This window comes from Eublepharis macularius, chromosome 5 (genome assembly GCF_028583425.1).
Source record: "Eublepharis macularius isolate TG4126 chromosome 5, MPM_Emac_v1.0, whole genome shotgun sequence".
Taxonomy (NCBI): Eukaryota; Metazoa; Chordata; class Lepidosauria; order Squamata; family Eublepharidae; genus Eublepharis; species Eublepharis macularius.
The window spans coordinates 6,433,542-6,456,025 of NC_072794.1; the positions used below are offsets into that span (position 1 = coordinate 6,433,542).

Here is a 22,484-nt window from a genome sequence, read left to right on the forward strand (position 1 = left end):
CCCGTTGGTTTGGGCTCTGTGCCACAGAAGGTTGGGTGGGGCCATGTGTGGGAGGACAAATAAGCCCTGCAAAGGTTAATGGGGGGGGGGGGTGTCTGCTTTGGGGAGAGGCTATCTGGGCCAAATGACACTCAGCATTAGAGTTCAGATTTGGAATTACGGTGCTGCAAAAGGGGGAGGGCGGGCCATCTAGATATGGGCAGCGTTGCTGGGGAAGGAGGGAGTTGATACTCTTGCTTTATTTTCCTCACTGAAATTGCATCACTTTAAACCCCAGTTGGGAAAAAGGGCAGGCAGAACATCTGTCTTTTTCCTTCCTGCAGTATAAGGCAGCCCAGAGTGGACCACTTTCAATCAGTGATGCAGGGTCAGGGGATGAGTTACCTCCACTGCAGCCCCAATCCAGGTAGCCCCTACCTTGTGGCTTCTTTGTTAGGCCAAATGGCACATCTGGAGTTAAAATCACAGAACTCAGCATTGCATGTTGTGTGACCCCCTCATAATCCCTGTCTGTCATCTGGCCAGCGGCCTCTAAGCCTGGGGATCTGTTAGCCTCCAGAAAGGCCATCTGATGCTACTGGTGTGGAAAACCTGTGCTCCAAAATTCAGAGAAAGGAGGGTGGAGTTGACATACATTGCCAAGGAGGAGTAGAGAAGAAAGAGTCCGATCGCTGTTTGGCTTCTAACCCCTAAATCCAAGGACTTGAACAATTAGGAATGGTTGTTGGCTGAAAATCTTCTTGGAAGAATATTTTGAATGCCCACACACCCCTTTAGAATTTGGAGGGAGAAATAATGGCTTACAAATAACCTAAATGAAAAAGACAAGTTCTCTTGAGCTCTCTCAGCACCTGATGTCAACAGAGGAAACAGAAGCAGTTTTGGGTGGCCTGTGTGCCTTTGTGGTGGTGTTGTAGTGGTTAAATCCCCCCCCCACACACACACTCAGCCGTGAAGCTTACTGTGTGACCTTGGGCCAGTCACACTGTTTCAGCCTAACCTACCTCACAGGATTGTTGTGAAGTCAAACAAGAGGAAGGGAGAACTGCCCCAAGGAGCATATCCCCCCCCCCACACACACACACATACTGTTCAAAGTTCCCTTAGCTCCTTGACTCTGCCATGAATGCCTCTGTGAATGCAGGGCTGGTTCAGGGAGATTTCTTGTTCCTGAGCTTTACAGGATTCTGTCTCCTGAGGTGGCTTGCCTAGATCAGCCCAAGCAGCTCCCTTGCTGAAAATAATCAAGCCATGGGTTGTTCCATGCCTGGATGGGCGTCTTCCGGGGACATCCCCACCCCCTTCTGTTTGCCACCTTGAGTGAGACAGGAAATGTGAAGTGCTTGCCTCCCCCCACCCCAGAGTGCTTTGGGGTCTGTAGAAAACAGCTTCAAAATGCAGTGGCGTGTGTTATTGTGGGAGTGTCGAGTGAAACACACAGAACTCCTGTGCTGTGCCACTGCATTGGCTGCCAGTGGAGCACGGAATCAGATTCAAGTTTTTGGTATAAAGCCCTATGCGGACTAGGACCAGAGTATCTGCAGGACCGCCTCTCCCCATATGTGCCCTGGAGGATGCTTAAATAAGGAGATAAACAACTATTGGTGGTCCCTGGCCCCGGGGAGGCCCGCCTGACCTTGACCAAAGCCAGGGCTTTTTAAATCCTGGCTCCAACCTGGTGGAACTCTCTGCCTGTTGAGACCACGGCCCGGCAGGGTTTACTATCGTTCCACTGGGCCTGTAAGACAGAGATGTTCCACCAGGCATTTGGTTGAGGCTGGGCTGGGCCTCCACCGACCAGGAATGAGAAGAAGAGAAGATTTGAGCCCTCCCCATCAGAGTCATCCACCATCTGGCTGCTGTCTGGCGTATTAGCCATTCTGTTGAAATTTTAATCTGTTTTATTGCTTTTATGATGTAACTTGTATGAAGTGCTTTTATTGATGTAATCTGCCCTGAGCCCGCTTGCAGGAAGAGCGGAATAAAAGTCTAAAATAATTTTTTTTTAAATAAAATCTTTAGCTGGGGCAAAGTCAAGGCTCAAGGGGGGTAGGGTAAGCACTTGAACCCCTGAGAGTGGCTGGACTCTGCTTTGCTGGGCCAGAGCCAATGTGCTGCTGTGGGCAGAGGCCACGGCTGTGTTGGAATCCTCACCTTGTTATGAATCTCGCCAGGAGACCTCAGGCCAGTCGTTTTATCTGAGCCTAACCTCAGAGGATGGCCTGGAAGAGAAAGAGGCTCTGCTGGGTCAGAGGATGAATTCTGGCCTACTGGCTTTGCAGGGCTCCCAAAAGCACGGAACAAACTCGGGCAACCCAGGCCAGACTCATTAAAAATTCCCTTGAAATTAAGGGACAGTGGGGGGACTTATAAAAGAATGGACACTGGACGGGCAGGCAGCGAGTGCAGTTGTTGTTGTTGTTGTTAACTCCCTCCCCCCTTTCCAGTAGCTAGGCTTATTTCCTGTCTCTGAGCATTGGGCAGGGGATGAGGAAAAGGTACTGGAGGAAGAAGGGAAAATTGGCAAGTGGAAGGGAAAATTGAGCTGCCCACTGATTCTCGCCTGCAAATACTTTTTCTCAATAAAACCCATAAATATGGCTCCTACATTTATCGTTATGCAGCAGTTTTGGGTTTGCGAACCTCCTGCTCACGTGTCCACCCTGAGTATGTCCTCTTAGAACATTTTCCCCAGAATCTTTTGCAACACACAGAGATTCCCAGCAGGTAAGTGGAAAGAAGGTTGAAAGTTTGCAAACCTCTGTGGGTGACAGATGGGTACCACTGCCGTTTCTTTCAAGCTCCTTTTGAAAGCTGTTCCCTAGGATCTAAATTATTGCTGGGCATAAAAGAGAGAGAAATTCAAAAAGAAAAAAAACCCCTAGAGAGTAATTTAGGCAGGTCCCTGTTTTTCTGTATTTAAGGTCAGTGGAAGAGGGTTTCCATCGCAACCAAGGGCTTTTAAGCGGCAAAATTCATAAAAGACAGAAAAATACTCAACCTCTCCCTCTCCCCCCACCCTCGCAGAGGTTTGAGAACTTGATTCCACCTCTTCAGAGCAGGGAAAGAAATCCCACTTAGTGCTGGAGGATTAAGGTGACCCTCAACTGAGTTAATAAAGGAAATAACTAGGATTTGTGGTCTCTAGGGGCAAGTTGTGAAACAAAACACCATTTGGCTTGTTCTTGTTAAAGCAGATTTTGCCCACTCCCAGAAATCTGATTTGTTTGTGTCTTTCTTTCTAGCAGCTGCCTCTTTGAAATCTATTGTCCTGGCTTTACTTGGCTTGCTTGTCTTTAGTGGCTTAGGAAACAGCAGTTGCTGTCCAGGGAGTTAAGCTGGTTGGATCCCAGCAGCCTCCTTGAGTTCCAGCGCCAGCGCTCCTCCGCTGGAGTGTTGCAAGGCATGCGGGGGGGGGGGGGTTGCCACTTGCAGACCTTGAAGAGATGCCCCCAAGGCAGGGCTGGGCTTTTCACACTGCTTTCTCTCTTGTGTGTTTTTCTGCAGTATTTGCACGCCAATGGAGTGGTCCACCGTGACCTGAAACCAGAGAATCTCCTCTATGCTGATCTCTCTCCAGACGCTCCTCTCAAAATTGGTAAGGGCAGGAAAACATTTTCACAAACTGTGCCCAGAATGTATTTTATTTTTTGCCTTGTAACGCTTTTTAAAAATCGTCCATGCTGGAAGGGGCCCTGTGCCCCCCTGCAGATTCTAGGACTTTCAGGGGGTGGGGAGGAGGGGGAGGACTTGATGCTTCCAAGGGTGGGGCCTTTTCCGGGCTGTGGCAGGCAGCTGAAGGGCAGGGCTGGAAGCCACAGATTGAAGATAATTCCTAAAATCAGGTGCAAGGAAATAGAAAGCAAGGCTGGGGGAACCAAGCACGGATGGCTTGATGTACACGCTGAAGCTAAGGGCCTCTGATTCTGAGGGGCCTCGAAATTAAAATGATAAAATTACTAAACATTTTGGTACTGCTATGGGGCTTCTTAAACTTGACATAGCTTAAGGACTTGGCATGTGTTAATCTAGCCTGGAGCTGAGGAAGCAGGAGAATTTGGCATGCCAGGGGGTGCATTGGAGCAGGCAAGGCAGGGCTGGGAGCTGCTGTGTTTTGTTGCACAGGAAATAGAATGATGGGAAGAAGGGATTTGCACAGGGACAGGAAAAGGCAGCATCCAGTCATGGCAGGGAGAAAAGGAGTAAGTCAGAGACATTGCCACAGAGAAGTGCCCGCTTCTGGTGGGGTAATCCCCACTGGCACTCCACATTAGACATGGGCACGATCGGAATTACGGACTGAAAATTGCCCCGATTTTGGCGTTTGCGCCATCAGGACCGGGCTGATCGGTTCCGTCCACGGCTCCCGTTTCAGCGCTCGGGTGGGGCGCTCTATCGGGTCTCGATCGGATCGATCGGTTTACGTTCAGGATTGCAGTCTGCAGACAGTCTGGCGCCAGCCATCTGTTCCCGAGGGAACAGAGCCCCGTGGAAACGGAGCCTGGGGAATGCCGGAGCTGTTTGCCCTCCTTCTGTTGCCCTGGAAACGCGAATGGAAGCCCAACTTTCCTTGATCAGCAGGGCTTCCTTCCAACCATGGAGCAGCCAGAAAAGCGTGCGCCCGTCTCGTCCATTTGGGAGAAGAGAGGGGAGGGCGGGGGAAGAGGAAGGGGGTGTTCTTCTGTAGCCATGGGCACTCGAATCTCATCCCTGCAAAGCCTGAGAGGCAGCTCTTACGGCCAAATACAGCCCTCCTGCATAGCAGACCCAGGCTTTATAAATAGCCATGTGCTGCGCAACAAAGTTTCACTTTCCGCTCGCGGGTGGAGTGGGACAGAGGTGAGCTCTCGCCACTTTTGGAGAGAGAAAGCGCAAGAGAGAGAGAGAGGGAGCTTTAGCTTTGGGCTTCAGCAGATAGGGAATAGGGAGCTATCTCCTCTGGTTCCCCCCCCCCCATGACAGTACTGGCACACTCCCGTGGGGACAGACCCCCCCGCCCCCTGAGGGGAGGCGGCTCACTGCCGCCTCCACAGGCCTGCCGGGCCCGGCGGCCGCCATCCTCCTCACCCACCATTCCTTTAGCGCTGGAAACCGTGGGGCGCCCTCCCGCGTCGGCCTTCCCGATTCCCAATTCTGTATCGGAAACGGGACTTGATTGGTGAGGTTCGGGTACCTGGGTTCGGCGCCGCCGCGGAATCATGATCAGCTAAATCGGGATTATTTTTTGGATCGTGCCCATGTCTACTCCACATCCCCCCACCCCCCGTGCTCATTGAAGTGGTAGGGATAAAATGCAGGGAGGAACAACAACAGCATGACAACATTTCCAGAAAAAAAACCAGAGGTGATGACATTGTGTTGTGTGATCTTCTAGGAAATCTCCCAATCTCTATGGTTAAAGCCATAGAGATTGGGCGGATTCCTTGAGGTTCATGTAGTGCAGTGATGTCACATCCGATTTTTTGGCCTGAAGTGGTGTCATGTGATGCTGTTCCTGCCCCCCCTGCAAAGCAACCCTACACCATCTTAGGTCCTCACTGAATCTTCTTCTAATGGATCCGGCTTCGACAGTTAATCCAACCGCCCTGTTGGCTTACTCTATTCCAGCGGCTGCCCTGGTCATCTGAAAGCAGAGTCTGCCAGAAGGAAGGGCCCCATGCAGGCCCCATTTTACGGGCACCTTAAGGTCTGCCATGTTCAAATGGGCCTTTAACGGACAGGAGTGATGGAGGATGGTGGGGGCTGGTTGCTGGAGAGGCTGCTGTAATGTTGGTTTTGGTTTTAAGGTTCTAGGTTAAATTTTTCTCCTAGCTTGGCCAGTATTGTAAACCAACTTGAGCCACCATGGCATGCCGAGAAAGGTGAGGGTACAAATGTTCGAATTAGTAACTGGAGGACCTCTTCCCCTGACTGATGAAGAGACAGATGGTCACGTGCGCACAGGCACTCTCAATTCTCTCTGTTTTGCTCCAGGAGATTTTGGGTTATCCAAGATTGTGGATGAACAGGACACAATGAAAACTGTGTGTGGCACCCCAGGATACTGTGGTAAGGGGACAAAAGCAAAAGTGTGTGGGTTGCGGGGGGGGGGGGGAGAAACCTTCCAGGGAGGAAGAGATGGTGCCTCCATTGCCTAAGAAGGATCCATTTACCCCAATGGAATATTCTAGAAAATAGAGCAATTAGGAGTACAAAATACCCTTTTCCAGGGCTTTTTTCTGGGAAAAGAGGTGGTGGAACTCAGTGGGTTGCCCTTGGAGAAAATGGTCACATGGCTGGTGGCCCCGCCCCCTGATCTCCAGACAGAGGGGAGTTGAGATTGCCCTCCGTGCCGCTTGGTGGCGCAGAGGGCAATCTCAACTCCCCTCTGTCTGGAGAACAGGGGGCGGAGCAACTGACCATGTGACCATTTTCAAGAGGTTCTGGAACTCCGTTCCACCACGTTCCTGCTGAAAAAAAGCCCTGCCCCTTTCCTTTTGGTTAGAAATCAAGAGTAGCATATAATCTATGGGAGAGGGATGGCAGCCTCGCTAGCTCATCCCGCCCCCTTTCTCCCACCGTCATTCCAGAGAGAGAGCTGTTTAGCCACCCCAAACCTTACAACACAAAATGGCTATGAGGTGGGGTGGATGGAACCAGTCGAACCAGAGTAGACTTGTCTGAAAGATAAAAACATGCCTTCAGTGCAAATCAGAGGACAGCGCTGGCGCAAAGGAGGTTTGAGAAACCTTAGGGAAGGCACGGGAGAAAACTGGCTCAGGAAGGTTAGGCACTGGAGCTGTGAGGAAACTCTGAAATAATCTGATTAACCAAGGCTTACAAAACACAGCAGTAAGGCTTGGGCCTCTCCTGAAAAAGCTGAGGACTCGGGAATCAACTACTTTTCCTACCGCATAGCATTTCTCCACTGCTCCAGTTGAGCTGAAAACATTTTGCATTGTACCTTCACACCCCGACTCCCTCCCACCTTCTGACTGGGACATAAGGGCTCCGCGATCTCCATTCCTACTTGTATCTGACAAAGGGAGCTTTCATTCTTGAAAGCGTATACCCTGGGATAGCTTGTTGATCTGTAAGGTGCTACTGGACTTGAATCTTGCTCTTCTGCTGCAGACCAACACAGCTATCCACCTGAAACTACTTCTATATTTATTTTGGCCTTCTTTTTCTTTTGCGAATTTAGCTGCCAAGATTATTTTACTGAGGAAAACTACTTGGGGAGAAATGTGAAATGTTAACCCTCACTGTCTCCTTATTGGAAAAAGCCACCCCAAGGTGATTTTATTCCTGCTGGGGCAAACTTACTGGCATTTTTTTTTACCTGCAGGGATAGACGAAGCTCAAGGGTGACTTTTCCCAGGGGGGAAATGGCAGGAGGGAGTGGCTTAAAGCGTGCACACACATACATGCCTGATATGTTCTCCTTGTTAAAGCAGTCTTGACAATTAAATTTGCAAAAGGAAAAGAATAAAAACCTCATATCGAGATCCTAAGGTATCCTCTCATTAAGTGAATCCTTAATTCATTCTCCCTCTCCGGCCTTTGAAGAGCTAAGTGGGAACCCAGAAGTTGGTGAACTCTTGTGGACTAAGCAGCATAGTGTTAATCCAGTCCTGCTAAAACCACAGAAATTGGACTTAATGGATAGCAGCAGTGAAATTTAGACCAAAGTTACATGTGCAACACAGAGCACAGGAGAATTAATTTAAAACACAATTGCAAATTGACCTTGCATGCTCATTGCACAATTCCAAAACCTCGTACGAGCAGCTTCAAAACTGCTTTTCTGTTTTTCTCACTTGCTCTGCAACAGTGAAAGGCAATCTAATTAGCACATGTGAACAGGGCCATAGGACCAAGCTAGAAGTGACGAGTTACACTTGAATGGCAAGTGAACAGATTCACATGTATTCCTCCCTGTTCACTTACGCTTCACTTGCACTCCACTTGATCGAGTGGCGTGTAAGTGGAGCACAAGTGAACAGGGAGGAATACATGTAAGATCCAAGCTACAAGTGATGAGTTACACTTGCCTGGCAAGTGAACAGACTCACGTGTATTCCTCCCTGTTCACTTGCCATTCACTTGCTCTCCGCAAGTGGAGCGCAAGTGAATGGCAAGTGAACAGGGACGAATACACATGAGTCTGTTCACTTGCCAGGCAAGTGTAATTCATCACTTGTAGCTTGGCTCTGAGTCTGTTCACTTGCCATTTAAGTGTAACTTGTCACTTCTAGTTTGGCCCATAGTGTCCAAGTTTTCAGTCCTTTCTCTAGGAAAACCTGGGCCCCTCATGCTGTTTCTCTGATGCTTAAACTGCTCTTGCTGATTAAATTACCATAGGCCTGCAGGCCAACAAAAAATTTTGTTCTGGACAGTGGTTCGGACAGCCTTGGGTCCCTGCATACTAGGATGAGATTGTCCCTGCCCCTGGAAGCCAAGCATCTTCACACCCTCTGCAGATCTCTCACTCTTTCTTGTTTGAAAGCCCCCCCTTGAAAAGGAAGGAAAATCATAAAGGGTCCTGTAGCACCTTTAAGACTAACCAACTTTATTGTATTGCATCTGACGAAGAGAGCTGTGGCTCTCGAAAGCTTATGCTACAATAAAGTTGGTTAGTCTTAAAGTTGCTACTGGACTCTTTACTATTCTGCAACTACAGACTAACACAGCTAACTCCTCTTGGAAAGGAAGGGGAATGCAACACGTGCACCCACCCACAAGCACCATCCTGCTCTCTTTCCTTCCAGCTTGCAAAGATGAGAGATTGCAAGTGACAATTCTTTGCTCTTCTGTTGTGGGTGGGAGTGGAAGTGTGAGTTGGGGCCAGTCAGGTGAAATGCATAGCTAAGCATGTTTATAAAAGGAGCATTGGGTGGACTTGAGTGGGAGAGAAGTCCTTGTGACGCATAAGCTTATGCCAGTACCTGCATACTGAGGTGTGTTGTCAAACATTTAAAATAGAGAATTTTTTTAAATTTTAAAAAGCACCTCCTTGTCTTTTTTAAATGCTTTCAGCTCCCGAAATCCTCCATGGGTCTCCATATGGTCCTGAAGTAGATATGTGGTCTGTCGGAGTCATAACGTATATCTTGTGAGTGACCTAACAATACTTTTGTAGCTTTTTCCCCTTCCTTTGCCTGTCAGCTGGTCTACAAATGGGTGAGAAGGGAACCTGTCTTTAAAGGTTTAATGTGCAGTTCCCCTCCCTCAAAAAATACTAAATTACTTCTGTGATGCTCCTGTTTATCCTCTCATTTTTTATGTGGAGTAACAAACCCAGTACTGTTCATAGTACGAAGATGAATTATTGAGCAGAAATAAATTGGTCAGGCTGTCTTTTTGCTTCTGGTCTAATTGCCTGCTGTCAAGAAGACCCTCCCATAGACTTTAATTTTTAATTTGGGAGGGGGGGGATTGTCTTCTGTGCAGGGCCTCCACCCCATGACCTGAAACAGCTGGGCTGCATCTTTCACACTACCCAGAAGGCTTTGCAGCCAGGCTCCACCTCAGGGACTCCCAAGAAATGTGTGCACGCATTGTTTTTTTGCATCACTTTTATTTCTGAGCAAGCTGATTTTTAAAGGACCCTGAAACTAGTGTGGTGAAGTGGTTCAGCTGTTGGTAAAAAAAAAAAAACCTAGAATGCCTGGGTTCAAATCCCCGCACTGCCGTGAAGCTTGATAGGTGACCTTGGCCTGGTCTCTCTCTCAGCCCAGCAGCCTGGGTTGTCATGAGGATGGGGGATAGGTGTGCTACCCAGAGCTATCTGAAGGAAGGGTGGGATTCAGATGAAGCAAATGCCTAGAAGCCCAGGCCTGCCATCCCAGGGGTACTAACAGGAAGGCCGTGAGTTTGATTAGACCAGAAAAAAGGGAAATTATTTCTTCACGTCGTTAACTTAAAGAACTCACTGCTGCAAGATGTAGTGATGGATGGTTGCTTTAGAGGGCTTTTAAAATTAAAGGAATAGATGGGTGCATGCTGGCTCTTGACAAGGACAGCAATATAGAACCACCATGTTCAGAGGCAGTTGTCAGGCTCTGCCAGTTAGATCCCCAGTTACTTCACTGAAAACACTTTAAGAGTCCAGTAAAAGTTTCTTTATTAGAGATCCATCGGTATCAGTGCACTCAGACTACAGCATTGGCAGAAGTGACATAAAGGGGGAAAGCAATGTTAGTTATAGGGCAGGGTTCCTGCCTCGGGATAAAGACCGTTAGAACTTAGGTGCGCAGGGCCTAGGAGGTTGGAGGGGGTAGGGAAGGGGAAGACAAGGACGAGCTCATGTCTCAGGGAGATACGGCTCCGGCCGGCATTCCAAGGACACTTTCCCACGCTGGTCGAGAAAGCGAAAGCAGCCACCTGCGAGATAAGCTACTCTTGGCTACATAGTCAGACGGTTACCCAGATAGTTCTTTACACATTCTCAGAGGCCCAGAGTACAGAGAATAATAGACATGCATGGCAGATAAGCAGGGCGCATCTGACAGCAGTATACCTTTGAATACCAGGTGCCCGGGACACACACATCACAGGGAAAGTTCCCATGCAGCTCGGCTGGCCACTGTTGGAAACAGGATGCTTTGCCAGACGGGCCCGATCCTGCAAAGCTGTTCTTGTCCTCTGCTGCATCATCCTTTCCTCAGATGCTCCCTGTCCCACTTCTTTGACCCAAAGCTCATTAAATGGGGTTGGAAGTACAAGTTATGGGAAGCCTGTATTTTTTGCAAGGCAGATGCCAGGATTGAGAGCAGCTGCAGGAGGGAATGGGCATGCTGGGAGCAACTGGATCCCTCTGCTAATTCTCCCAGGGCTTTTTTTCTGGGGAAAGAGGTGGTGGCACTCAGTGGGTTGCCCTCGGAGAAAATGGTCACATGGCTGGTGGCCCCGCCCCCTGATCTCCAGACAGAGGGGAGTTGAGATTGCCCTCTGCGCCGCTCTGCAGTGCGGAGGGCAATCTCAACTCCCCTCTGTCTGGAGATCAGGGGGCAGGGCCACCAGCCATGTGACCATTTTCAAGAGGTTCCGGAACTCTGTTCCACTGCATTCCTGCTGAAAAAAAGCCCTGCATACCCCCACCCCAGGCATTTTGCACCATTTTTTCCCTCTGTGACTCCAGAACCAGCAGTATGCCTAGAGTATGCTCTTTCACTGTTACCAATATTTAATGTTTGGTTTGCTTTATTTACTTTACATCTGCATTTTAAGGAAAGGTTTTAGAAAGTTTACCTCTCCCTCTTTTGATGTACTTGATGTTTTTATCATTCCAATTATGAATGTTTTTGTTTTTAAAAAGTAAGTTGTGTTGCAGGGGAAAAGTCTCCTCCCAGGGACAGTATTTTCAGAGATGACCCATCAGACCCGGGAGGGCTTTTAGCATTCTCCCCCCCCCCCCCCCCCCCGCAAGTGTTTTCCCTGTCTCAGGAGTCTGGGAACACATTTGCTGACTGCACTACGACCAGGGTTCTCTACAAAGGGAAGTCTGGGGAAACCTAGACTGTGGCTTAAGATCCTGGTTTGTGGGGAAAAAACAAAACCCAGCCAGCCTGTATTCAGACATTATGTGCAAATAGCTTGTGTGGGAAACCGTAATGTGTGCCCCGTTAGCAGGGAGAGGGGTGTATGAGCATGAGGGGCACTCTCGATGTCAGAATGCAGTTCTGCCTTGGGATTTCCATTGGGCTGGTTTCGAAGTAGGGCGTGCTTTGAACTGCATCTTGAAGGGCAGAAGAGGGTGAAAGGAGGCCAAGTGCCTTTCCATGCTTTCCCTGTTGACTCACAGCAGAATTTTCAAAGCTAGTGCTTGACCGCCTTTTCTGTGTGCACATGTATTTCATGAAACAGATGGCTGCGTGGCCTATCCAAATGAATTTGTTTTGGGTTGGTTTTTTTCTTGCAATCTCTAGCCAAGTTTAAAGCAGTGGAGCCCCAAGGCTTTTTGGTAAACATGTGTGGGTTTTTTTTTCTTTCTGACTGAATGGACATTGGAATAGATGACAGCAAAATAGCAGATGGTGTGTGTGTGTATTAAAAATCTGTTTTGCAGTAGCAGGGGGATTACCATTCCTTTTCCTTACAGGCTCTAAAATGTATTAGTTTGCACTGTCAAAAGGTCATAGAATGAATTAGTCAGTTAATTATAAAGTAACCTATTAATTGATTATGTTGAAATATATTTGGTTGTTAGCTATAATATTGCAATATTGAGATGCCTGAAGAAATGCAGAACCCTCCACAATATTCGCTGGTGTTCCCTTTTGGAGCCAGAGCCAGATCTGTCTATCGGTTGCTTTTTTATCTTGCACTCCTCCCACAGAGCTCAGGGTTTTCCCCTCCCACATTTTATCTCTCCTGTCCCTCTGTGAGGTGGGTGAGGCAGAGAGAGAAAGTGACTGCCCTGAAGTCCCCCCAAGTGAGCTTCATGTCTCAGTAGATCCAGAGGAGTTAGCGATGTTAGTCTGTAGTTGCAAAATAGTAAAGAGTCCAGTAGCTCCTTTAAGACTAACCAACTTATTGTAGCATCAGCTTTTGAGAACCACAGCTCTCTTCATCAGATGCATCTGCATCTACAATAAAGTTGCATCTGACGAAGAGAGCTATGGTTCTCGAAAGCTTATGCTACAATAAGTTGGTTAGTCTTAAAGGTGCTACTGGACTCTTTACTATGTCTTAGTAGGGATTTGAACTTGGATCATGCCAGTCCAACACACTAACCACTACACTATGCTGCCTCTCCAAACAACAGTGGAGTTGGAACTCCAGATGTGTTATTTGGGGCAGCAGCTTAGGGGAATGGGGGCATCACCCTTCCCCACCGTCTCAGTTTCCCTGTTTGAAAGTCCTTCCTCCCCTATGCTGCTTTAAGCCCAGCAGGAGATAAGGCAGGGGAAGGGAATTTAAACGCTCCTTTCTCCAGTACTCTTACCCTGCCCCAGGCTGCTTTTTAGAGTTAAGAAACAGCCCCAGATTTCCAGTGTTTGGCCCTCACACACCAAAACCAAAATAACTGTCTTTAGCTCAGATCGGAATCCCCCCACCCTGTGGATTTCTCAGCTGAGGATATTGTTTCAGGTTTACGGTTCCACTATGGTTGTAAGTGCTCGCCACAAAGGGACAATCTGTTCCCTTGAACCTGCATTACAGGAGCCAGTCTGGATGGTGTGGCTGCCACCACCTTTGGTTTCTCTGGCCTGCGCTGGTGCTTCTGTGCCATGTGGGAAGGCAGAAGCCACCCACCCCACCCATACAGCACATAGTGGGCCTCTTCAGGACCTGCAGCAGCTACTGCTGATGTTCTGGGGGCCAAGGAACAGGGAGGAATACATGTGAGTCTGTTCACTTGCCATTCAAGTGTAATTCGTCACTTCTAGCTTGGCCCTGGGACTCTGAGGAATACTAGGCATGCCCCAGAGACACACATTGAGAACCCCCAAAACATATTTCCCAAAGCAGGCCATGGAAGAATCTTCAAACACCCCACTTTGTCATATCCCGTCTTCAAAGTTTTCCCTGCTAGCATATGTGACAGCGTTTCTCCCAGACATCTGATAGCTGAGTGAATTAAAATTGGAGGCTTACTTTTAAGGTTATGTGAGAATTAGAATTATCCTCCTTCCAGAGGGCAAGCCCACAGCATGGACTTGTGTACGGTCACAACAGAAGGCTTCCTTGGAGGGCAGCATGGAAATATGGCTGCTTTTCTGCATCCAAGAGCACATGATTCAGGGGAAGGCAGAATTACCCCTAAAAGAAGACATGGACAGAACTGTCAAGCATGCAGAGATACAGCAGGCAACCTTTTATTGTGGAGGGCTGCTTTGAACCCATTGGAACCATTTGTGTTTTAATTTTGTTTTGTGCAGCACGCTATTTGGAAATCGCAGTATGTGTTTGTTTCTCTGTCTATTACTTGCTCTCGCTCTCTGTGTGTGTGCATGCCCTCTGTGTGATACCTAATTTTTTTCAGGCTGTGTGGCTTTGAACCATTTTTTGACCCAAGAGGAGATCAATATATGTACAGCAGGATTCTAAACTGTGACTATGAATTTGTCTCTCCTTGGTGGGATGAAGTGTCTCTCAATGCCAAGGATTTGGTGAGTCATTTTGAGTCCTGTCTAGACTGGGGACTTTCAGTGTCAACTCGATATAATATTTACAAGCAAGGAGGAAAAATCCAGAGAGTTATGTGTATTTTATTTTACTTCCTCAGGAAAAACACAGCACCCTTGCCATGGAAGTAGCCACAAGTTGCCGGGGGGGGGGGCGTTGGAGGTGGCCTTCCAAAATAACCCTGGGAGAAAGAGCCAAAGTCTGGGTGCTGCAGATTGCAGCCGGTTGTAATTAAAAAAAAAAGTCTGGTCTCCAAGGGGTTTTTTGCTCCTGCTTTGAGTGTAAACTGGAGTGGGCCACCTTGCCATAGGAGGGCCTTGTCTTTAAAGAAAAATTTTTAATTGACCTATCCTGATAGCTTAAAATCAGTAACTGAAATATCACAACACCTTAAAGTAGCAATATGTCAAGTATTAATTTTTTTTTAAAAGCCCCCCCCCCAGTGGTAGGGGGGAGGCTGGGGCGGTGAGGGAGGAGCAGGCAAGGAATGTGCAGGGGAAACTACCACATGGCTGCTCTGCTGCTGCTGCTAGGAATGCCTTTGTATTTGGAGCTGCCTGCCGCCGGACTTCTTGTATCCCATTAACTGGAGACTGGTGAGAGATTGGCAGGCATCTAACTAGGGCACCAGTAAGACTCACAGATTTATAGTGGCAAAAGCTTTCATGAAGTTTAGGCTTCTAAGGTATCACTGCTGCCCCAATCCCACTGCTGCCACGGACCTTGGACCACAAAAGAAAGAACACAAACTCCTTTAGAGAAGCAGCTTTTCAGTTGCAAAGCAAGAGACTGGACACAGATTGGGAGAGGGAGGGCATAGGGCTCATCTCCAGGGGAAACATACTGGAACGCCATTCCGGGCAGTTCCCCTAACAGTTGGGTGGCCCTGCCCACCTGACTTTTGAACATTTGGGGCCGTTTAGGCCTCGATTGGGGCCAAAACGGCCCGCATCAGGGCCGAAATGGCCAAGATTGGGTCGGTACCAGGCAGGAGAACCCTCCCCTGCCCGGCATTGACCTGATTGGGGCAGTTTTGGCCCCATGTGGGTGGAAACGGACCCAAAATGGTAACTTTTGGCCTTTTCGGGCCATTTTCTGCCGGGATCTGGGTCGAAACGGCCAGGATCAGGTCAGTGCCAGCCATTTCGGCCCCAATCCAGGCCCAAGCGGGCCCCAAACGGCCATTTTCAGCCCTTTTGGGCCCACTTCTGCTGGAATCGGGGCCAGAACAGCCGGTATCAGGTTGGTGCCGGGCGGGGGAACCCTCCCCTGCCTGGCACTAACCTGGTCCGGGCTGTTTTGGCCCTGATCCAGGCCCAAATGGGCCATAAACGGCTATTTTTGGCCTTTTGTGCCCCATTCCAGCTGGGGTCAGAGCCAAAACCACCAGGATTGGGTCGGTGCCTGGCGGGGGACCCCTCCCCTGCCCGGCACTGACCCGATCTGGGCCATTTTGGGCCCAATCCAGGGCAAAATGTGCCCAAAGTGTCCATTTTGAGCCATTTTGGGCCCGTTTGGCCTGGATTGGGGCCAAAACGGCCCTAATTGGGTCACTGCCAGGTGGCGGAACACTCCCCCATCTGACAGCAGCCGAATCCCAGCCATTTCAGCCCAATCAAGGGGCATGGCATATGCTAATGACTTATGCTAATGAGTTCCTGCAACTCTTTTTCTATGAAATGACCTCTGGGAGGGCATGAAGGGATGAGCTAGTGCTCGGCTCTCGTGGCACTTTCTTACATGCCCAGGGTAATGCCCAGTTGCCACTTGGGGGTCAGGAAGGAATTTTCCTCCAGGCCAGAGTGGCCAGGGATCCTGGAGGTTTTTGTGCCTTCCTCTGGGCATAGAGGTCAGGGGAGAGACAGCTGTGAATTTCCTGCATTGTGCAGGGAGTTGGACTTGATCACCCATGGGGTACCGTCCAGCTCTGTCTATGTAACGACTCAGTCACCAACATCAAGACCATTAAGAGCCAAAACAGACAGCTGGGCCGATTCCAGATGGCCAGAAATTGCGGTTTTTCTGAGGAAATAATCGCTTACCGGCCACGCGTTCATTTTCGTCTCCATCCGCTTTGTCTCGCAGCGTGCCGTGCCGTCCCACTTCTGGATGTTCACGCAGCCAACTGAGGTACCCGGGATTGGTTGTTTCCTCCCCGTCACAGTTGACGTCGGGGGCCTTCATTGGTTCGCATTTCGTTTTTTTTAAAAAAATTTTTTACGTGTTTTGCGCAAATGCGCAAACGCGCAGGTATGCGAATACGCAGCGTCGACATTTGTGCGCTTTTGTGCATTTGTGCGCATTTGCGCAGTTTGATGTGTGCAAACATGCGACTGCGCAAATGGCGCCCGGTTTAAAAAAAAAAAATTAAGGGAATATTGTTGCCGGCCGGCAAAGGAAGGAGGGAAAGGGGAGGGCCTCTCCGCGGTGACGAAGCATCCAGAAGTGTGCAAACCCGCAATACCGCGTTCACACCGTCCGCTTATAGAGCGCAACCAAGCGCCATGGACCGCAGGTAAGCCGGGACAGGAAATTGCGGGTTTTTACGAGTGCTGTCGCTGAAAAAGCGAAAGCACTCGCTTTATTTGTGCCCGTCTGGAATCGGCCCTGTTCTATCTATCCAGGCGTAAACCCAGAAAATGAGTGACTGGAGGGCAGCGTGGCATGGAGCCTCCAGAAAACACTGCTCCAAGGCAGAGCAAACCAGCCATGTGGATGCAACCTGCCCCTCTCTTTTTCTCCCCATCTTTAGTTGACAACTTTTATCTTGCCATTCCTCTAAGGAGCTCAGGGAAGCATACCTGGATCTCCCCTACATCCACTGGTGTTTATCATGATCACTCTTTGCCCTGCAGGTTCAAAAACTGATAGTATTGGATCCCCAGGAAAGATTGACAGTGCAGCAGGCATTGGAGCATCCGTGGGTCACAGGCAAAGCTGCTAAGTTTGCTCACATGGACAGTACGCAGAAGAAATTACAGGAATTCAATGCGAGAAGGAAGCTGAAGGTAAGGGCTGAGAAAGGCCCAGGGCGGGGGCGGGGGGGGGGGGACAGAACTCATTTGAGTTTCTCAAATGGTGAGTCTGTAGATAGAAATTCTCTTGGGGGGGGGGATGGGATCTTGCGCTGAGGACCCAGGCTCTCAACGATGTGAGACTACTTTGAGATCATCTTCTGGTGGCCTTGTTTTGTATGCAGGGCATTTTCCCTGGTGGCCCCCTTTTTTACATAACACTCTCTTGGAAATTTGCCACATACCCTTGCTGTGGGCCTTTCAGAACCTGCTGAAATTTGCCATGTTCTAGCTGGCATTCCTTAACTTTATTTGCAGCGCCATCCTCAGACATGTTTCCTGGGAGTAAGCCCCACTGAATAGATGTCAGTAAGGTTCTGAGCAGAGCTGTTTAGGATTGTGCTCTTGATCTCATTTTTACTGCTTGTGTTCTCTGCCCGTGCCTGTTTCTTTTGTTTTGCCAGTGCTGCAGATATAAGAATTTTCTGTATTGCTTGTTTCACTTTTACTGCTGCTACGTTTTGATGTGGGCTTTTTTTCCCATCCTGCAGCAAAGGCAGAGGGAGACTAATGGACCAAGGTGGCAAAAATGTCTTTTATTTTTTTTAAAAGTTCCCTCTCCCCTTGTTTTATGTAGGCTGCAATGAAAGCTGTCGTTGCCTCAAGCCGTCTGGGCAATCACAGCCACCACGACAGTTCTAGAAACGGGCGTCACCCGGATGCGGCCAAAGAACCGCGCCTGGACCAGGGAGCAGAGAGCGCTCTCAGCCTTGAAGACAACCTTTACAGTCAGCCCTCTGGGACCAGCTTGCCAGATGCTGGCCCTGCACCCCCTTCGGCCAAGCCGGAGAACCTTGAATCTTTCCGAACCGAGTACTCCATTGCCCCTGCAGTTGCGGTGAACGGTGCTGGCTGCCCAAGTTAACCCTGCAGGAGTCCAGCTGTTTTATTCTTGCCAACTATTCAAAGGGGCAAAGTCAGCCCCCCCCCCCCCCCCACCCCGCCTGCCACAAAAGTAACTTGCAGGATTGAGAGAGCATGCAGAGAGGGGGGGCCATTCTTCTTACAAACTTTGGATGCTGTTTAATAACAATTTCTCTCATTCTATAGTTTACTCCCCCCCCCTTTTATTGTTTCCAAAACATGAACATGTATTTTCGCACAATTTAAAAAAAGGAAACAGGCTAGCAGAGGAAAGCAGTTAAGTGGGTTGCTTGAAAATGCACACACTGATTGGAGAAAGGAGCAGTCTGCTTCAATATTACACTAGGTTTGGTAAAGAGTTGAAATTCTGGTTTTCAAAATCAGATATTTTAGGAACACTTTTTTCATAAAACAATTTTGGAATCTTATTGGGATATTTGTTTTATTGAAATACTGTTATTTATTTATTTTAAAAGATTTTAGCCGACCTGTCCAAAGGTCTAGCAAATCAGATGTCATGCAGTACCAATAACTCTCATAAATCTCATATAGCAACAGAATCATAAATGTCACTGAGCAGCTTTTGGAAGAGCTTTTGTCTCAAGAACGGCACAGAAATTCAACTGGAGGAGGCTTTATGCCTTGAACTTTGGCACATTGGCAGTTAAGGGCCCTCCTCCTTCCTTTGGATGAAAGCTGCTTTGGCAGTTATGTGGGGGTGAAGCATCTCAGACAGTCTTCAAAAAATCAGAATGCACCTCTGAATTACTGTCCTGGAAATTCAGTTCAAAGCTCAAATACACATTTGGGTTTCTCCTCTGTTTATTTGCAGATGTCTTTTAAAATTTTTTGCAGATTTGGCTTCTTATTTGGGGGGGGGCTACTCCCAATCAGATTTTATCCCCTCTGGGGACCAGTATGTTTTCCCCAACAGGAGTAAAAGCAGGCTGGAAATGGATTTTTCCAGGAGGAGAAGATTGCATTTTCCCTCTCTCTTTCCCCTCCTGCTCTTCCTCTCCTTGAGAAAAGCAGTGCTGGAGGCTGCATTTGTCAAAGAGAAGAAAGAAAATACCTTTGTTTAAAATAAACATAAGAAGGTACTGTATGGAAATGTCCTTGTTACTGATTGTACTATCTCGCACTATGTAATCCACCTTGAACCTCAGTGAGAAAGGCGGACTATAAATGACATAAATAAATAAAATAAATAAATCAGGAACCCTAAAGGGTAGCTTTGCCTCCCAGTCTAAATTTCAGCACTTGGTGTGTAAAGCTGCTTTCCATTTTAAGGGGACATGTTCAGTTACAACGAGATTGTGTTAACGCTGTTGTATATGTAGCCTTTTAGTGGATATGGGGAAGAGGATTTGATGTGCTACAGTAGTGGATCCTAGTTAATAATCATAATGACTATAATAATTTAAATTACAGATGTAGAGAGAGAAAGTAAATAGTGTAGTCTAAACATTAAATTGCAGAGATGCCAGGTACTGATTTGCTGACCCAGTAATTCCCACTTTCTGCGGGCTGGGGCACACCCACGTGCTGTGGGAGAACTGCCAGAAATTAACTAATTAAAACAACAGAGAGGCTGTGGTAAGCTCAAATAGTTCACCCACCTGGAGGAGCCTGGCTCCCGTCTCTCTGCACCCCCTGTGGCCTCGTCGCTTTCAGATGTGTTCTGGGGCTGGGGGGGGGGAGGGGGGGTGGGGTGGTCCTGCTGTGTGTCTGCATCAAACGGTGATCAGTTCACTCATGGTGCAATAAATTTATCTGCCTTTAGAAGAGGCTATCCATTGTATCTCAGCGAACCTGTGTTCTGGCCATGCCTCCTTCCTGTTAGCCTTTGCCGTGACTTGATTTTCAGTGTAGAGCCACAGCAGAACTAACCCACCCACAGAGAAGACTGTGGCATCTCTGCCTAAGTTTGCATCCAGCACTTAATTCCATCCAGTCGAGACCCATGCAGCCATAGAGGAAGAATGCTTCCTTTGAGGGTGGCCTGTTGCCTACTGTAGAAGGAAACGGTTTTCAGGCACAGTGGGCCTCCAGTTTTAATTTTGGAGGGAAGGGGTGCCTCGGCTTAAAGCTATGCAAAGGACAGTTTGCCACAAGTATATTGCAAATTCTCCGGAAGGATTAGATCCTATTTGAGAGTCCAAAGAAATGAGAGGAAGAGAGGCAAAAGGGTACCTATCAGGACTGTGCTTATCAGCGTGCAAAATGCCCTTTGTTATAATAATAACAACAGCAACAGTATTCGATTTGTCTACCGCCCTTCAGGATGACTTAACACCTACTCAGAGCGGTTTACAAAGTATGTTGTTGTTTTCCCCAGAACAAAACACCCTGTGAGGTGGGTGGGGCTGAAAGAGCTCCGAGAGAGCTGTGACTGACCCAAGGTCACCCAGCTGGCTTCAAGTGGAAGAGTGGGGAATCAAACCCAGTTCTCCAGATTAGAGTCCCGCGCTCTTAACCACTACACCAAACTGGTAATGCATCTAAGGAGGGACCAGGGGAGGAATAGTATACTGCATCTTTTGGTTCAATGTACACAGATGCACACTCCATTACCAGATGTGGGATTCCTGTCGGTGGACGCTGGGACACTTGGCACTAAAGGTGGATGGAGTGTAGGATCTGCCCTTGGGATATCCCCCCACACCTCAAGAGTGCATTTTGCTTCCCCCTGTAGTAGAGAAGGGCAGGCATTGTCTAGAAGAACATAAAGAGGTACCCACTTGGACGGGAGCCACACCTGTTCTCAGGTGATTGACAAGCCTGCTTCATTTTGTATAGCCCCACCTCCTTTGTATGCACTGCCCCATTCTTGGTCACAGTAAAGGAGAAAAGGGTGCTGGAGCCCTGGAAACCAGCACTTATGTAGACAGATAAAACATGCAGAATATGCTAAGCTAAGGAGTTTGGTCTCTTGTCCCAAGAAGGTTTACAATCTAAACATTAAGAATGGCTGAAGAAGGCAAAAAAATGATGAAGTTAAATTTCATCAGTCTGACCAGGGGTAATATCTAATCTCAGATACAGTAATCATAGAGTAACCCTTTGAAAGCCATGCTGTAAAGTGCCTCAAAAGAAGCTTAAATGGAACATAGATGGACAGTACCCAACACACTGATTGTGGTGACTCCCCACAGGAAGGATTTGTAGCTTCAACTTGCCTGGATTTTCCAGTTTTGGCATTCAACCCAGAAGTGACACCGAGATTCCTGCAATCTCAGCATAACTCTCGCATAAATCAGAATGGTATTTCTGCTCCCTGATACATTTCTGAACCTCAAAGCAGCCGTGATTATACTGTTGGGCTCTTACGACCCACAAGAGGTATACGTTGTGATAGCATTTGAAAATCTACCTGCAAGAGGCATTGGGATCATCCCATCAAGGCATTATCTGGACTGCTGATGTAGATAAAAATATGATCTCGTTGCTAATATCAGAGTTGATGTTGCTAATGGCTGACCTCCTCCACAAAAGATAGTTCAGAAGCGTGCTTGGTGGAGTAAGCATTTTCAGGTGGTTGACCTCTATAATGATCTTTCACGAGTGTCTAAATAAAAGAAAGTTCAAGACATCTAACTACATGGACTAACAACACACTGGCCGTTTCCACACGGCTCCCCGCTGCTCGTAACAACCCGGAATATCGTGAAAAAAACACGGAAGACGTGACTTCGCGCAAATCTCGTGCGAGAAAACGCGATCTTCCGCGTTTTTTTCGCGATATTCCAGGTTGTTACTAGCAGCGGGGAGCTGTGTGGAAACGGCCACTGTTTTGATTGAGTCTTTGCCTGAAATCCAAGGACTAAGCTTTAGCTTTTATATATATAATAATATAATAAATAACCTGCTCAATGCATCCCAAACCTAGACAAAAATATTTTATATTCTTGCATGTGTCGAGAAGAGTCTGGCTTGCACAGCAGTTGGATGCTGGCTTTAAAACATCCACTCAGCTGCTGTGCTGGGGGAGGATTAACATCTCTGTGGCCTGCCGTTTAATTACTTCACAAAATTGGAAAGCAATTAAGATCTGGCAGGCTGGCCAGGGTGTTGGGTTACATTGTTCAGGCAGTCTCCATTCTGGGAAAACTCTGCTCCATCCTTACAAGCAGAGAAGCAGGACATTGACAAGGAGCGAGCCCTCTGAGGTGAAGGAAGTTGACGGAAAACTGACAAATTGGTTTTTGTGGTTACAGTCCTGGATACCACTTGGGTGCATAAACTCCACTGAGTATTTTTAGCAACAATGGTGGATGAAAGAGTGAAAGAAACAGAATGCCTTTGGTAATATATGCATCCCTTGCAAATCTTCATATTAAAGGGCTTGTGAATACAGTGATATTTTTCACTTTAATCGATGCATTTTTATAGTGGTGCTGATTTTTTTTTTAAATTATCCGCCAGTATGTGGCT

At 48.0% G+C, this 22,484-nt stretch overlaps 1 protein-coding gene across 1 annotated transcript in view; it reads left to right on the forward strand.

Moving 5' to 3' along the window:
* The window catches only part of LOC129330726 (calcium/calmodulin-dependent protein kinase type IV-like), a 47,677-nt gene extending 28,036 nt beyond the window's left edge, over window positions 1–19,641 (forward strand). Inside the window, exons 6-11 of the mRNA XM_054980889.1 lie at window positions 3,508–3,598; window positions 5,974–6,048; window positions 9,019–9,094; window positions 13,970–14,096; window positions 16,968–17,120; window positions 17,764–19,641. Coding sequence (XP_054836864.1) covers window positions 3,508–3,598; window positions 5,974–6,048; window positions 9,019–9,094; window positions 13,970–14,096; window positions 16,968–17,120; window positions 17,764–18,051 — 810 coding nt within the window. The 3' untranslated portion in view covers window positions 18,052–19,641. The remainder of the gene's footprint in view (window positions 1–3,507; window positions 3,599–5,973; window positions 6,049–9,018; window positions 9,095–13,969; window positions 14,097–16,967; window positions 17,121–17,763) is intronic.
* The last annotated feature ends 2,843 nt before the right edge of the window (window positions 19,642–22,484 follow it).